Here is a 16,437-nt window from a genome sequence, read left to right on the forward strand (position 1 = left end):
ACGAATTAGTAATTGTCTGCATGTTTTAGTACATCAAGGAAACAAATTAGTAAATTGTGCGCACAAATTATTTATTTTTTCTTGCATGTCATGGTTTTCATGCGGGGCTCTGTACATATCACATAAAATGAGAAGATAAAAACTAAACAACAACAACACAGTTAAGCCTGCAAGGTTCAAAATTTCAAAACTTCAAAAAGTTCAAAACTTTTTAGTATTGCTGAACTCTTAAAAAAAATGAAATAATTAAGTGATTTTATTCTCCTGTTGTCCACTACAAAAATTGTTTAAATTAAATGAAATAATTTAGTGAGAGAAACCGCAATTTAAAGCAAATGTAAATAAATTTTTGTGGCACTGAAAAACATCACAAACAAACAAAAAATATAAATATAAAATTTGCATAACATATGCCCTGACAGAATAGAAAAACAAATCAATGAAACTCAGACGGTGCTGAAGCGAGGAGTTTAGTGTCCCAGAGGTGAGGTTTCATGCAACACTTGTTTGTTTAACCTGATTCACGAAAGAGTTACACTCCATTACATGTGATCTAGGAGAACCAGAGCTGTTCTAACCCAAAACCTACCACACACAAGGTGTCACACAGAGGCATCAAAAGATTACGCTGACGCCTCACATCTTTGGTTGAACAGCACCTCCACAATCTTGGGGTCAGCCAGGGCTGAAAGGTCACCTAGGTCTTTTTCATTGCAGGCGATTTGTCGCAGAACTCTTCGCATGATCTTACCTGCAGGACGCGTGAAAAGCTTGAGTTACGGAGTGAAAGCAGAGATGTGGGGAGAAACTGAAAGTGCAAGATCCCGGTACCTGAGCGTGTTTTGGGAAGCCCTGGAGCGTTCTGGATGAAATCTGGGGTGGCGATTGGTCCGATCTTCTCCCTCACTGAATGAGAAACCCATATTAATAAGTGCAGAATAGATGCAGATTGCATTTTCTGTCATTGTTTAATATGATCGTGTCCACTGACCTTTTCTCTTTAGATCCTCCATCAGTGTACTGTTGAACTCTTTGTGGTCTTTCAGAGTGACGAAGCAGTACAGACACTCTCCCTTCACTGCGTGAGGCCGACTGACCACCGCAGCTTCAGCCACCGATGGGTGTTTGGTCAGAGCCGCCTCCACCTCTGCTGTGCTCAACAAATGACCTGAGACAAGAGACACCACATACAGACGTTAAAGCAACTGTATGAAGTTCTGTAGGTATTTTTGCGACTTTGAAGCCCCTTATAGTTAAATAAGTGGAATACATTGTTGTAAATACAGCCTATTACTGTCCTAATTACAGTGGATAGCTGTGCACGCTCATTTGTTGCAGCCGGAAACAATCCGCTCTTTTCATGGAATTTCGTTCCTGCTCACTAAACTGACATGCTTCCAGAACAGACGACTGGGAAGGAAACGGAAGCCATTGACCTTATTAGAAGCCAGTGTACCATCCGAAGGATTTTTCAAAGTAATAAAACAAATGTCCAGTTGCTTTCAAAGTCTCTGGAATGAGGAAAATGAATTAGCCGTCTCTAACCACCAGGTGACTGCACTGAAGCAGAATCTCAGTCTCACCAGAGACGTTCAGCATGTCATCGATCCGGCCGGTGATCCAGTAATATCCGTCCTTGTCTCGTCTGCAGCCTGTGGACAGAAGGACACTCAGTTACAGTAACTGTTACATACTGCCATACCATACATCAGTAGCTCATGCTGTAAATAGTGACTGCTGAAGTTTGGTGACGCTGCTGAAACAGCTGCATGGTGACCGGTAATGTATTAAAAACTGAGCTCAGATTACAAATACATAGTAACTGCATGTTATCCGTCAGATTGCTTTTTGGATGTAAACTGTAAAGTAGCGCATTACATTTTTATTTTTATTTTAACTTTTTGTATGAAAAAAGCAATGCATAATGCTTTTCATTTAACTGAGATGAGATACAAAAGTCCATATAAAATCTCTTAATTGCAATATTCATCATATTGTTTCACTGTCATTAGAAGATATTTTAATTCGATTGCTTTCTTGAAGAAACATGTAAAGTAACCTTACCTTTGAATTTACATCATAATACCTAATTGCTTTTTCAAAATAGTAACTTGTCTGATATACAGTATATATATATATATATATATATATATATATATATATACTTTTTTTTAATAGATAACACAGAAGATTGAAATACATTTTGAAATAGATTTTGGCCTATGAAATTTGAAACTAAATGTATTTTATTAAATATACTTAATTGAGCATCACTGTTTACAACACATTTAGCATATATTTAACATATTTTGGCAAAAAAGAAAAAAAAAACATTGCCATATGGATTTGCAGACATAAGAGAATGTAACACAAAATTCAATAAATTAGTAACAATGGATCATAATCAATCACTTTTTAAAAAATGTAACATTCCATTTTCAAAAGTAGCATTGAGCAACACTGGTTCTGATATGTTTGTTTTGTTATATTACCATCTCCTGTCACATAGAATCCTGGGAATTTTCTGAAGTAGGTGCTCTCAAAGCGCTCCTGATTCCCGTACAGACCCCTCATGATTCCTGGCCAGGGCTTCCGGAAAACCTGAGACCGAAACATCCATTAATGGTCAGAGAAACAACTCATGCAGTTTGGAAATAACAGCTGGGATAACCAGGATGAAAATCTCACCAGGTATCCCTCCGCCTCGCCCTCTAGTTCTTCTCCATGTTCGTTGAGAACGGCAGGCTGGACCCCAAAAAATGGGAATGTCTGCACAGAGAAGACACTTCAGTATCAGAGTCATCAGTATCATAAGACGTAACGTAAGATGTAGATTTTCAGCAGACTCACAGCAGAGCCGGGCTTCAGTGGTGTAGCAGCTGGAAGTGGAGTCAAAACATGGCCACCCTTGCAGTGCAGACACAACAAACATATTATTAGTTGAGCATCAATGAGTATCATGTGACATTTTATACAAGCAATAATGCACTTTGTGGTAAAATTCTGATTGTAAATCGAATAGTTCCCGTCCTTGATTCTGATTGGTTGAGCCACGTTTGAAGCTGTTGTAAATTACTCTACAAACATACACCTTTGTTTACGTCTGTGTGTTTATGTTTGTCCCTAATGGTTAGAGAGTCGGACTCCCAATCGAAAGGTTGTGAGTTTGAGTCCCGGACCGGCAGGAATTGTGGGTGGGGGGAGTGCATGTACAGTTCTCTCTCCACCTTCAATACCACGACTTAGGTGCCCTTGAGCAAGACACCGAACCCCCAACTGCTCCCCGGGCGCCGCAGCATAAATGGCTGCCCACTGCTCCGGGTGTGTGCTCACAGTGTGTGTGTGTTCACTGCTCTGTGTGTGTGCATTTCGGATGGGTTAAATGCAGAGCACAAATTCTGAGTATGGGTCACCATACTTGGCTGAATGTCACTTCACTTCACTTCTTTGTTGCAACCACAATGTTTCTGAGGAACTACATTGTTTGATGGAAGAGTACTATTTTATCATCATTACACTTTATTTGCCCTGTTTTATTTTTTTTAACTTTACTAAGCATATGGAATAACTGTTGTATAAAAGCAATAATCCCTGTGAAGCTGTGGTTTACAGTGAATTTATAACAGCTAAGGGGCGTTGTTTGGCACGACTCTTGGGGCTTATTGCTTTATATTAACACAGTTAAAGGGGGTTTGAGACAACTTTGTTCCAAAAAAAATTGTTTCTTGTTTGGTTTTGATAATAGTAAATGTTTTACCGTCTCTGTTTGCCAGAAGGTGTCAATAACCGGACAGCGCTGCTGACCCACAACATCATAATACCAAAGCCAAGCCTCCGGGTTTATGGGTTCACCAACTGAACCCAACACACGCAGACATGACAGATCATACCTGACACAGACAGACGCAAGATTACTCACATAACTAGTTTGCAATATTTGTAGAAAAATCATCCATGTATGATGCACAAACTGAACGTATGTAATTTTTCTAAAATAATTTCTGTTCAATAGGTGGCGCTAACAATCTTTGATAGAGTAAACAGTCCCTATAAGCAGACACGAATGTGCCAGATTAGACACGAACTAACTGTTTAACAACATCTCTAGCAGCTCACAGCAGGACTAGCTGACCTGATGCCGTATCTTTAATTTAACAAGTCAATTTGAACAGTGCTTTCTGAGGCCTCCAGCGCCCCCTGGAGGACAACCCTTTGTATAACACTATAATAGTAATATTTATGGATATAATTATTAATTACTACTATATTATGCTTTTATCATTATAATTTTATTGGTGTTATTATTATAACACGTTACCAATAACAGTTTTTTATGTAATTCAATAATACTAATTGTTATTAATTAATCATAATAATTGTTTTTTTAATGTTTTTCTGTTAGGCTAGGGAAAAACAATATTTGTAAAATATTTGCAAAAACAATCATTGTAAAAATGAATCATAATTTAAAAGTATTAATAATAATAATATTTGTGTGTGTGTGTGTGTGTGTATGAAATATTTATAGCAATAAATGTGTAAAATAAACTAAATAATTATAATAGAAATATTATAATTTTGCATTTTCACCATTATTGTTAATTTTCATTTTATTTTTTTCTAAAACGCATTTAATTTTCTGATTGTATGTGGGTTAGTTTATAGTACTTATATTTAGATTATTAGACTTTCTGTGTAATTGTCAACCAAAAGGTTTAAAAACATAACACTACACTCAAGTTTTCTGTGAGGGTTATGTTTAGGGCTAGGGTTTTACTTCAGGGGAAAGAACATCTGAAAATATACTTAGTATAAAAACTATTACACCTATGAAGAGTCCCGGTAAAGCAAAAACACAGTGTATGTGGACACTATGTTATGGGGACAAAATGTCCCTACAAAGATGGAAATATCCAAAATCCTTGACCTTGCATGGACATTTTTGGTCCCCATGTGTGTGATTGTGTGTGTGTGTGTGTGTGTGTGCTCACCGCTGCAGTGGTTCTCTCCCGTATTTCATCATCAGTCTTATAACAGTGGGTGCAGTGTAGAACTTGGAGACTCCGTACTTCTCGATGATCTCCCACAGTCTGCCCACATGAGGGTACACCGGCACACCTTCAAACTACACACCACATCACTCTCATTCAGACTGATGAATCTAAGATCAAACTGACTTCATGTATTTGTAATTGACAGTAAACGCTATGTTGCAGAAGCAAGTTCCCAGTTGTGCAAGTGAATGTTCTGCATTATATTTGTTACCAGTACGCTGGTGGCACCGTTGGCTAGCGGGCCGTACGTGATGTAGGAGTGGCCTGTGATCCAGCCAATGTCTGCAGTGCACCAGTAAACGTCATCATGGTGATAATCGAAAACATATTTGAAGGTCAGCGATGTATAGAGCATATATCCAGAGATGGTGTGAATGACCCCCTGTACAGAAATGAAGGAGTGAATACTAGGACACTGCTTAGTGCACTCTGTATGTGCAGTATATACTGCATGTTGCCTACTCTTTAAAAAAAATAGTATGTGAATCAGTATGTGCTGCTCAAACTTCTCTAAACAATTTCATACTAAAATCAAACAGTATCATACTAAATTGTTGTCACATTAATTCATCAAGTGGTGTCCAGTTAACTTAGTGGAAATAAATATTGCTGTTTTGCCATTTTAAGACAATGTTTTGACCAAAAATACTTTTTACAAAATCAAAAATACTTTTACAAATTTTTGGTAAAAATTTTGAAATATTATTCATTTAAAATAACCGTTTTCTATTATATTTTGATGCGCAGCTGAGTTCAGCATCATTCCTCCAGTCTTCAGTGTCACATGATCTTCAGAAATCATTCTGATTTGCTGCTCAATAAACATTTTTGATTATTATCAATGTTGAGAATAGTGGTGCTGCTTCATATATTTGTGCAAAAAATGGTTCTGACTGAATGTAAAGTTAAAAAGAACAGCACTTATATGAAACAAATATTTTACAACATTATAAATGTCTTTACTATCACTTTTGATCAATTTAATGCAACCTTGTTGAATATAAATATGAATTTCTTTCAAAAACTGAACCGAACTTAGCTGAATTTTAGCACATTGGTGTATGTATGTGCTGTACTGTATATAATACTTCTAGATTATATAAATGCTAGGTGCCTTGGGTTTTCCGGTCGAGCCGCTTGTGTAAAGTATGAAGAGAGGATCTTCGGAGTCCATCCACTCCGGTTCACACTCGTCTGACACACCGTCCATCAGATCATCCCACCAAATGTCACATGATTCATCCCACGGGGTCTGGAACACACACACACACACACACACACACACACAAAAGAAACAATAGTATGGTCAATAATTTCAGTGCTGGATATAAGAGAATTTTAAATGTGCTCTATTTGAACTTTTCTTGCTAGAAACCATTATATACTGTAAGCAGTCCATACAACTGACCAACCTGTAGTTTGTCAGAGGCATCAGTGTTTGTTCTGAAGGCATGATGTTTGACCACCACACACTTCTGAACACACGAGGCCGTGCTGAGCGAGACAGAGAACACAATACATACATAAAATATTTTAAAGGTCCCGTTCTTCGTGATCCCATGTTTCAAACTTTAGTTAGTGTGTAATGTTGTTAGAGTATAAATAATATCTGCAAAATTCTAAAGCTCAGAGTTCAATGCCAAGCGAGATATTTTATTTAACAGAATTCTCAATCTCAATCAGTTTAATGCCGGATTCGCACAAAGCTTATTCTTTGAAAAATGGAGCAGTTCCCTCTTTGTCTGGAGAAGGCGTTGTTTATGGACCACAACCGGTAAGTGTATTTTATTATTTAAGTTGGTGCGTTTAACAGTTTCTGTAACTTATTACACAAAGGGCAACGCTGTTTAGCTTTTTTTTACTTGATGGTAGTGCTTTGCAAAAAATCGACTGTGATTTTCATGCGCATCTCGTTAACGGCGTTCAGTGATTAGAAGTACATCTCCAGCACATGCGTTCAGATCAGGATTGCCAGGTTTTCAAAACAAATCCTGCCCACCTGCTTCTCAAAACTAGTCCAATCACGTTTCCAGGAGGGCAGCGTGCGCTCAGCTAGTGTCAAATCACAACACAGGAACCGCTGGCACAATCAGAACTCGTTACGTATTTCTTAAGGAGGGACTTTATAGAACAAGGAAGACATAAGCTCGTTTTTAACAGAGGTATACAGATAGGTGAATTGTGTGAAAAATACTGTGTTTTTTAACACGCGAAACATGAACACATGTTATATTGCACACTGTAAACACAATCAAAGCTTAAAAAAACACGAAAAACGTGACCTTTAAAAGCAAAGCTCTTGTAAGTATGAATAATAAAGTCATGTTTCCATTATGGCATTATGTCATTTATTGAGTGATACCATCGATATTCATAAATGATTAATGTGCCAAATCAACGACATCATCATTCAGTCACATGTTACCAATCCACAGCATGTTTGCTCTATGATGCGTGTATCTCACTTCACATGTTGCCATGGTGAGATGATGCTGCTAAGGGTTCCAAACTCTGCTGTTGCTCGGCAACCCCTGAGAGTCTGTGATTGGGAGCGTGCTCCGGTGTGTGTGTGTGTGTGTGTGTGTGTGTTTTTGAGACATATCAGGACACAACTCTGTATAATGATGGGTATGACACAGGTATTACAAGGAGAGGGTGACTTATGAGGACATAACCCATGTCACCATTTTTCAAAACGATTATAAATCATACAGAATCCGTTTTTTTTGAGAAAGTAAAAATGCACATAGTTTCCTGTGAGGGTTAGGGTTAGGTGTAGGGTTGGTGTAGGGCCATAGAATATACAGTTTGTACAGTATAAAAACCATTATGCCTATGGGATGTCCCCACTTTTCACAAAAACAAACATGTGTGTGTGTGTGTGTGTGTGAGCTTGATGTAAACAGAGGTTTCTCTGATAGAGGAGAGCAGCAGACAGGGACGTACCTCTCCTTACAGCGCTCCAGAGCTTCAGACGCAATCTTCTTCAGATTGATCAGCTTGTCACCTCTGTAAACCCCATCTGTAGAGCACATATTCAACTCAGTTCAGTTTTCTTACAGGATCCTTACACCTTAATTCTAAAGGATCATGTGATAATGATCCTAAAAATGCAGCTTTGCAGCACAGAAATAAATGATAATTTAAAGTATAATACATTTAAAAACAATTATTTTAAGTTGTAATAATATTTCACAATATTACAGTTTTTTCTGTATTTTTGATCAAATAAATGCAGGCTTGATGAGCAGAAGAAACTTATTTCAAAAACATTAAAAATAGTAATGTTTCCAAACTTTTGGTCTGTACTGTATATATATATATATATATATATATATATATATATATATATATATATATATATATGATGTATATGTGTTTATGTACATTAAATGTATATATTAATATATTAATTTTTATATAACATTTTTTATATAATTTAAATAATATTTATATTTTCATGTTAGAAATGTTATATTTTTTATATAAAAATATATAAATACATGATTCAGACTTCACTGAAGCACAAAGGGTGACTACTCAGGATTCTCGTCACATTATCTTATCACTAACTACATTTCAAGCTTATCTGTAACAGCTCATTGTGAGCTCATCTACTAAACAAACCCTATAAACATACAGTCAGTATAAAAAACCTCCACCTTGATAAAACACTTAATGTCACCTGCTGTCACCAGGATGTTGCACTGAGCATCCACGATCCTCCCGCACAGAGACTCAGACGAGAAACCTGCAAACTGAATGAGGAAGACAGGAGAGAGAGTTTAATGCTTCTGCATATGCTCAAGATAAATAATATGGATATCTGAGGTTCCAATATGAATGAATACAATTACAGTTTAGCAGTAATGGGGTCATCTTCCAAAATTAAAAACAGGCTTTGATATCAGATATAAACTACCCTGGAAAGCACTCGTGTGTTATTTATAACACCGTCTATAACCTTTACATGGCTAAAGAGGGCTTGGCGGGCAGAAATAGACTTGGCAGGGTAAATGAGGCTGTACTCATTTCATGCATATTAATGATACCGTGCTAAATACTGACCCGAGTTTAATCTCACCTTCAGACCATCCTCAACAGATGAAAGAGCTTAAAGGTGCAGATCGTCTACAAATTTTAATTTGCTAAAAATGTACCCATTCTTACGTCATCCAAAATGTGGATGAGTTTGTTTCTTCATCAGATTTGGAGAAATGTAGCATACCATCACTTGCTCACCAATGGATCCTCTGCAGTGAATGGGTGCCGTCAGAACGAGAGCTGATAAAAACATCACAATAATCCACAGCACTCCAGTCCATGAGTTAACATCCTGAGAAGCCAAAAGCTGCATATTTCTAAGAAACAAATCCATCATTAAGACATTTTTAATGTCAAACCCTTGTTTCTGGCCAATTGATGTCTCTCACATCAAAATCCACTGACATATTTGTTTTGGACTATTTTGGCTTGTAAATGGTGTTTGATTTGTGCATGTTTCTCCTGAATCAGACGAGATGACTTTTTTTAAAGGAGAAAACAATATTATGGATTATGGACTTGCATTTTAGTCAGAAGCAATGGTTTGAAGTTAAAAACATCTTAATGATGAATTTGTTGTCCACAAACTTTTAGCTTTCTGCTTCTCCAGATGTTAACTGATGGACTGGAGTGGTGTGGATCACTTGTGGATTATTGTGATGTTTTTATAAGCTGTTAAGACTCTCATTCTGACGGCACCCATTCACTGCAGAGCATCCATTGATGAGCAAGTGATGGAATGCTACATTTCTCCAAATCTGATGAAGAAACCAACTCAACTACATCTTGGATGGCCTGAGAGTGAGTACATTTTCAGCAAATTTGCATTTTCAGGTGAACAATTCCTTTTAAACTCAGAATATTATATTTAATGTAAAACTACTACAGATGTGTAAAGCTGCTCACCACTATTAAGTGAACAGCGCCGATTCTCGCACAGGCCAGCATCGTGTACACCAGCTCTGGAATCATGGGTAAGTAGATGGCAACTCTGTCTCCTTTCTTCACACCTGGATCACAGAAATAAACATCAATGTAAATCTGAAAGCATTAGGAGAAATACTCATGTCAGAGGTTCAGGCTAAATGCACTAACACTGCATCTGCATTCTAGACAAGCTGAGCAAACTCAAACCCAGAGGAGGATGATGGTCTTACCCAACAGCTTCAGTGCATTGGCACATCGGCACACGTTTCTCAACAGCTGGATGTAGGTGATGTTCTGGTGATGATCAGGTGAGTTTCCCTCCCTGAAGGAAACATTGATCAATATTAAACCATTAGGAAATAATGGATTCATGGCCTTCATTATGCAATACAGTGTGCTGGCCTCTTAAACATACTACTGAACAAATTAAGCACAAAAATCTTAATTTTAAAACCGGCGTTTCAGATGATTTTGAAATACATAAAAAGCTCAAATTTTGCATGTAATACATCATGATAAATTGTATTATCAGTAATTTGAGTGAAAAGTTGAATTCAATGTTGTTATTGTTAACTAAACTAAAATGCTTAATTTTTTTTTCATTAATCGACAAAAGAAGAAAGAAAACAAAGATAAGATGAAACTTATAAACCTCAAATGAAAATGTTTCATTACCAAATAAATGAAAACGAAATAAATAAATTAAATAAATAAATAAAAGCTTTTCATACCACTGCTATGCTGATGACACTCAACTCTACCTCTCATTCCATCCTGATGATCCGACGGTAGCTATTCGCATCTCAGCTTGTCTAACAGACATTTCTTCCTGGATGATGGACCATCACCTTCAACTCAACCTTGCCAAGACACCTCTCCACCTTCAATACCACGACTTAGGTGCCCTTGAGCAAGGCATCGAACCCCCAACTGCTCCCTGGGCGCCGCAGCATAAATGGCTGCCCACTGCTCCGGGTGTGTGTTCACAGTGTGTGTGTGTGTGTTCACTGCTCTGTGTGTGTGCATTTCGGATGGGTTAAATGCAGAGCACAAATTCTGAGTATGGGTCACCATACTTGGCTGAATGTCACTTCACTTCAGAACTGCTTGTGATTCCAGCAAACCCATCGTTTCATCACAATTTCACCATAAAGTTAGGCACATCAACCATAACTCCTTCAAAAACAGCTAGAAGCCTTGGAGTTATGATTGATGATCAGCTGACTTTTTCAGACCACATTGCTAAAACTGTCCGATCCTGCAGATTTACTTTATTCAACATCAAGAAGATCAAGCCCTTTCTTTCAGAACATGCTGCACAACTCCTTGTTCAAGCTCTTGTTCTGTCCAGTCTAGACTATTGCAATGCTCTCTTGGCAGGTCTTCCAGCCAGTTCTATCAAACCTTTACAATTAATTCAGAACGCGGCAGCAAGATTAATTTTTAATGAGCCAAAAAGAATACATGTCACACCTCTGTTTATCAATTTGCACTGGCTTCCAATAGCTGCTCGCATAAAATTCAAGACATAGATGTTTGCCTACAAAACTACCACTGGCTCTGCACCCATTTACAGTACCTAAATTCATTACTTCAGACTCATGTGTCCTCTAGAAGCTTGCATTCTGCAAGTGAACATTGCCTTATTGTGCCATCCCAAAGAAGCACAAAGTCACTTTTACGGACTTTAAATTAAATTAAATGTTCCCTCCTGGTGGAATGACCTCCCCAACTCAATCCGAGCATTGTCCTTAGCCATCTTCAAGAATCGACTTAAAACACATCTCTTCCATCTTTATTTGACCCTCTAACTTTAACACTCACTATTCTAATTCTATTCTTTAAAAAAATCTAACTACCTTTCTAATCTTTTTGTACTCTATTTTCTTTTCATTTATTATGCAATTGTATGTGTGTGTGTGTGTGTGTGTGTGTGTGTGAAAAGATCTCTAACACTAGCTTGCTCTATGCTTTTTTTATTCTATCATTTTTTTTTCTTTTTTTTAATTATATTATTTAAAATCCCATGATCTGTGTACTGCGTTAAGCTAACTGAGACTTATTATAGCACTTGTATTTCATTGCTCTTTTGTTGTTTTTGATTGCTTCCACTGTCCTCATTTGTAAGTCGCTTTGGATAAAAGCGTCTGCTAAATGAATAAATGTAATGTAATGTAAATGGAATAAAAAGATTACATTCTAAAATATATGAATTTTTTATATAGTTTATTCATGATATTATTAATATTAATATTACAGTATATATATATATACAGTATATATATATATATATATATATATATATATATATATATATATATATATATATATATATATATATATATATATATAATACTATTATGTATAATGATATTAAGAAAAATAGAAATATAAAAAACATAAACAAAAACAAAAATATATATATAAAAGCGCAATAAAAAGTCCCAAAATGATTGAAAACTGAAAATGTTATTCAAAATCTTAATAAATGCTGCAATAGTGTGTGTGTATATATATATATATATATATATATATATATATAGTAGTTTGAAAAACATTAAAATATTGAACAAATACATGATTTAACATGTATTAATAGTAATATTATACATAACATTGCTTTATATAATGATATTAAACAAATAGAAATACTAAAAACAAAAACTAATAAAAAGGACAAAAGGGCAATACAAAGTTCCTAAAATGTAAAAATTCTAAATATTTCAATAATAATTCAAGAAAAATAATAATAATTCAATAATAATTAAAAGGAATATTAAAATAGTACTGTTTGAAAAAAATAATTAACATGTATGACAAATTTTCACCCTTTTTCGTTAACAATTGCATTATTTTGCACCAAAAAGCATTTTGTGCTTTAATTGAAGCAAATAAAAAAATATTATATATATATACAGTACAGACCAAAAGTTTGGAAACATTACTATTTTTAATGTTTTTGATAGAAGTTTCTTCTGCTCATCAAGCCTGCATTTATTTGATCAAAAATACAGAAAAAACAGTAATATTGTGAAATATTATTACAACTTAAAATAATAGTTTTCTATTTGAATATACATAAAAAAAAAAATAATTTATTCCTGTGATGCAAAGCTGAATTTTCAGCATCATTCCTCCAGCCTTCAGTGTCACATGTAACATCAGTCTATCACATGATCATTTAGAAATCATTCTAATATTCTGATTTATTATGATTGTTGGAAACAGTTCTGCTGTCTAATATATTTGATGAATAAAAGGTTAAAAATAACTGCATTTATTCAAAATTAAAAAAAATTCTTATAATATATATTCTAATAATATATTTTCTTTACTATCACTTTTTATCAATTGAACACATCCTTGCTGAATAAAAGCATTGATTTTATAAAAAAAAAAAAAATTACTGACCCCAAATTACTGACCAGTAGTGTATATTATTATTACAAAATATTTATATTTTAAAAACATAGCTTTTTTTTTTCATCAAAGTATCCTAAAAAAGTATCACATTTTCTGAAAAAATATTAAGCAGCAGAACTGTTTCCAACTTGAATCATCATATTAGAATGATTTCTAAAGGATCATATGATAATGATCCTAAAAATTCAGCTTTGCATCACAGAAATAAATTATCATTTAAAGTATAATAAATTTAAAAACAATTATTTTAAATTGTAATAATATATCACAATATTACAGTTTTTTCTGTATTTTTGATCAAATAAATGCAGGCTTGATGAGCAGAAGATCTCGGACGTTTGGACCCCACTGTATGCGTCTCATTTTTACAGGAATAGGGCTGTACTTTGGCTCTGCTGCATGCATTAGATTTGGACGTCCGTCAGCTGTGCATTTGGCCAGTGAGCTTCACTTACAGTGTATTGCACAAGTCAGTTAAATAGATTGTAATATGGCAGCATGCCTTGTTAAACCACACTTTAAACTTACAATTACAAATTTTTTGAAGACAATGTGCTTTTTTGTGCAAGGGTTGCTGCTTTAACGTAAGTAGCTGATGTGCAAACTCATGCAACACAGGGAACATCGTGACAACGCAAATCACCATGAAAGCTCTCTGCTTGGTTTACTCTGCATATGCACCTGGCCGTCCAAGAAAGGAAAGACCATGATGGACTGCTGACAGGACGAACAGTTTTTAAGCAAATTAATATTACTTTTTGACTATATTACATTAATGAGAATACATCAAAAATCTACTGTGCATATTTGTTATGTATATATAAATACAAACGTATGCATGTATATATTTAAGAAAAATATGTAATGTTTATATATTAAATAAATGTAAGTTCTCTATGGGTGTCTTTATATATACTGTACATATTAATATACAGTACACAGTACACACACATACATTGAGTAAACTAAAAGATTAATCGTGATTAATTGTTTGACAGCACTAATACAAATTTAAGGTGAAAAGAGCTTAATTGCCATTAAAACAATCATAATAATGTTAATGCTCATAGAAATATGTGTTATTTTAATATATGCACTATACAATTTCTTATTTCTTTACAAATTTGGGGTGAAATATGACCTGGATAAGTTTTCGTGAGATTCAGTTTGTTAGAATATGGTTAAAAGGTAGTGATTGATATATGACTGTGTATAACAGCAGTTACATGACACCCCTTGTTCCACAAGACTATTAATACTTCAGCGCATAACTAACATGACAAAAATTATTATTCATTATTGTTGCCAATATTGTATTACTTTGATTGAATACTGGAAAGAGTCATAGGGATGTTCCTGAGAAGGCATTAGGAATGAACATTTTGGATGACTTCTCATGTGTCAATCATGCAAATCTTACAGGAACCATCTTCTCACTCATTATAGTATGAAATAAAGGTGTTATGTAATAGTTTATGATAAATGCAGTTCAATAAGACTCATGATAATCTTTGTGCCCTGCCTTGTTTGACTACTCTAGATGAACAGGAGCTCCTGCTGAGCCCTACGAGTAAATACTTAAATCATATTCTCAACATTAAAAGTATGGACTGAACCTAGCCAAAATGCATTAACTCGAAACAATTTAAGACTCCAAATTATTTAATTATATTAAATGATACATAATTATAAATAATGATTATTTTTATAATTATAATTGCATGTATTTATGACCATGTAGCAACCTACAATTACTTTAATGTTAGTATGATATTAATATTACTATATATAATAATAATACTAAACAAGTACACACATTTAAAAAATGCATAAAAGCACATAACAAAATTACTCAAAACTTAAAGTAAACACTGGTTGGAATAAAAAGGTCCCCCTCCCCCCATATTATATATATATTTCTGACAACATACTTTATTTTAAGCATTAAACATTCTTTCTTTAGTGAGCATGTGGAAAAACACGTGCCAATAAGTGCTTCTCTTTTGCTTGACTCTGACACACAGCAGCAGCCCTTAAATGCATCGACAATTAAATCAGATCAAGCATGCATTGTATGCACAGAGGTCTTTTTTCATCATTTTAAAACACTGATAGCATGTTAGATTACCAGTAGTAAGCCACTTTCTCTCCCAGGTTCCTCTCATGGACATTTCGGTCAAGGACGTTGTAGCAGATGTTGGTTTTTGCTCCCTCCATGAAGTTTATGTAAATCTTCCCCTTGTTGACATCAAAGTTATACTGCAGCATCGGGCCTGACGGAGGCTTCTTCCAGTAAAACTCTTGAGCAACATCAGCCCAGAACTCTGCAATGCATGGGCACTTTTACTACATTATCTAACATCGGAGTGTCCCCCTCATTTATGCATGCACCATTTTATGATACCTTCAGGCTCTTCTGTAGACTTTTTGTATAAGGCAAGATATGCATCAAAGTCTGGCACGTGTGCATCAGTGAACAGGCCATGGGATGGATGGTAGGTCTTCTCCTCCGGCTCCTGAGGTCCTGGGACATGTCTGTTGGTGGAGACTGAAACTGGAGACATTTCTCAATCCTAAAGATCTGTGTCAGTGATAGATGTCAGTCTGGAAATGAAGCAGATTATTGTGACTGTGCATGAGGTGTCCACCCTTTAATCATGCCCAGTCTTCTCAGCACGGCCTCCACCAATCAGAGCGCTCCATTCAGCACTCCTACTTTTCCATTGGCTGAGCGGCTGCTCACTGCAGAGGGAGGTGCAGCACGAGTCTGATGGATGGTCTGCATGTTTACTGAGAAACACACACATAAGGTTTATTTGGGTATCATAATGAACACATAACACTGACTTCATATAAGGCTAGTTGTAATAACAACAAACTGACACACACACACTAAGCCTACAAAAAGACATTTTAGGGAAAAAAAGTTATTTACTTTTGAATAACTTTTACAGTTTTAATTGAATAAATGAAGATAAGTAAATAAATA

The 16,437-nt window shown here is 35.4% G+C and overlaps 1 protein-coding gene across 1 annotated transcript; it reads right to left on the reverse strand.

Annotated features, from left to right (window-relative positions):
• Positions 1 to 301: 301 nt before the first annotated feature.
• Positions 302 to 16,240, reverse strand: LOC132096004 (acetyl-coenzyme A synthetase, cytoplasmic-like). Its single transcript, XM_059501112.1, has 18 exons — positions 15,853 to 16,240; positions 15,577 to 15,772; positions 10,256 to 10,347; positions 10,005 to 10,108; positions 8,740 to 8,812; positions 8,001 to 8,076; positions 6,467 to 6,548; positions 6,169 to 6,306; positions 5,266 to 5,436; positions 4,992 to 5,125; positions 3,758 to 3,890; positions 2,851 to 2,907; positions 2,689 to 2,769; positions 2,493 to 2,601; positions 1,584 to 1,652; positions 992 to 1,168; positions 832 to 906; positions 302 to 751 (listed from the first exon to the last, which is right to left on the reverse strand). The coding sequence occupies exons 1-18, from the start codon at positions 16,010 to 16,012 to the stop codon at positions 624 to 626; spliced, it is 2,055 nt and encodes a 684-aa protein (XP_059357095.1). The 5' UTR covers positions 16,013 to 16,240; the 3' UTR covers positions 302 to 623.
• Between the last annotated feature and the right edge of the window lie 197 nt (positions 16,241 to 16,437).

The sequence above is a fragment of the Carassius carassius genome, chromosome 20, assembly GCF_963082965.1.
Source record: "Carassius carassius chromosome 20, fCarCar2.1, whole genome shotgun sequence".
Lineage (NCBI taxonomy): Eukaryota > Metazoa > Chordata > Actinopteri > Cypriniformes > Cyprinidae > Carassius > Carassius carassius.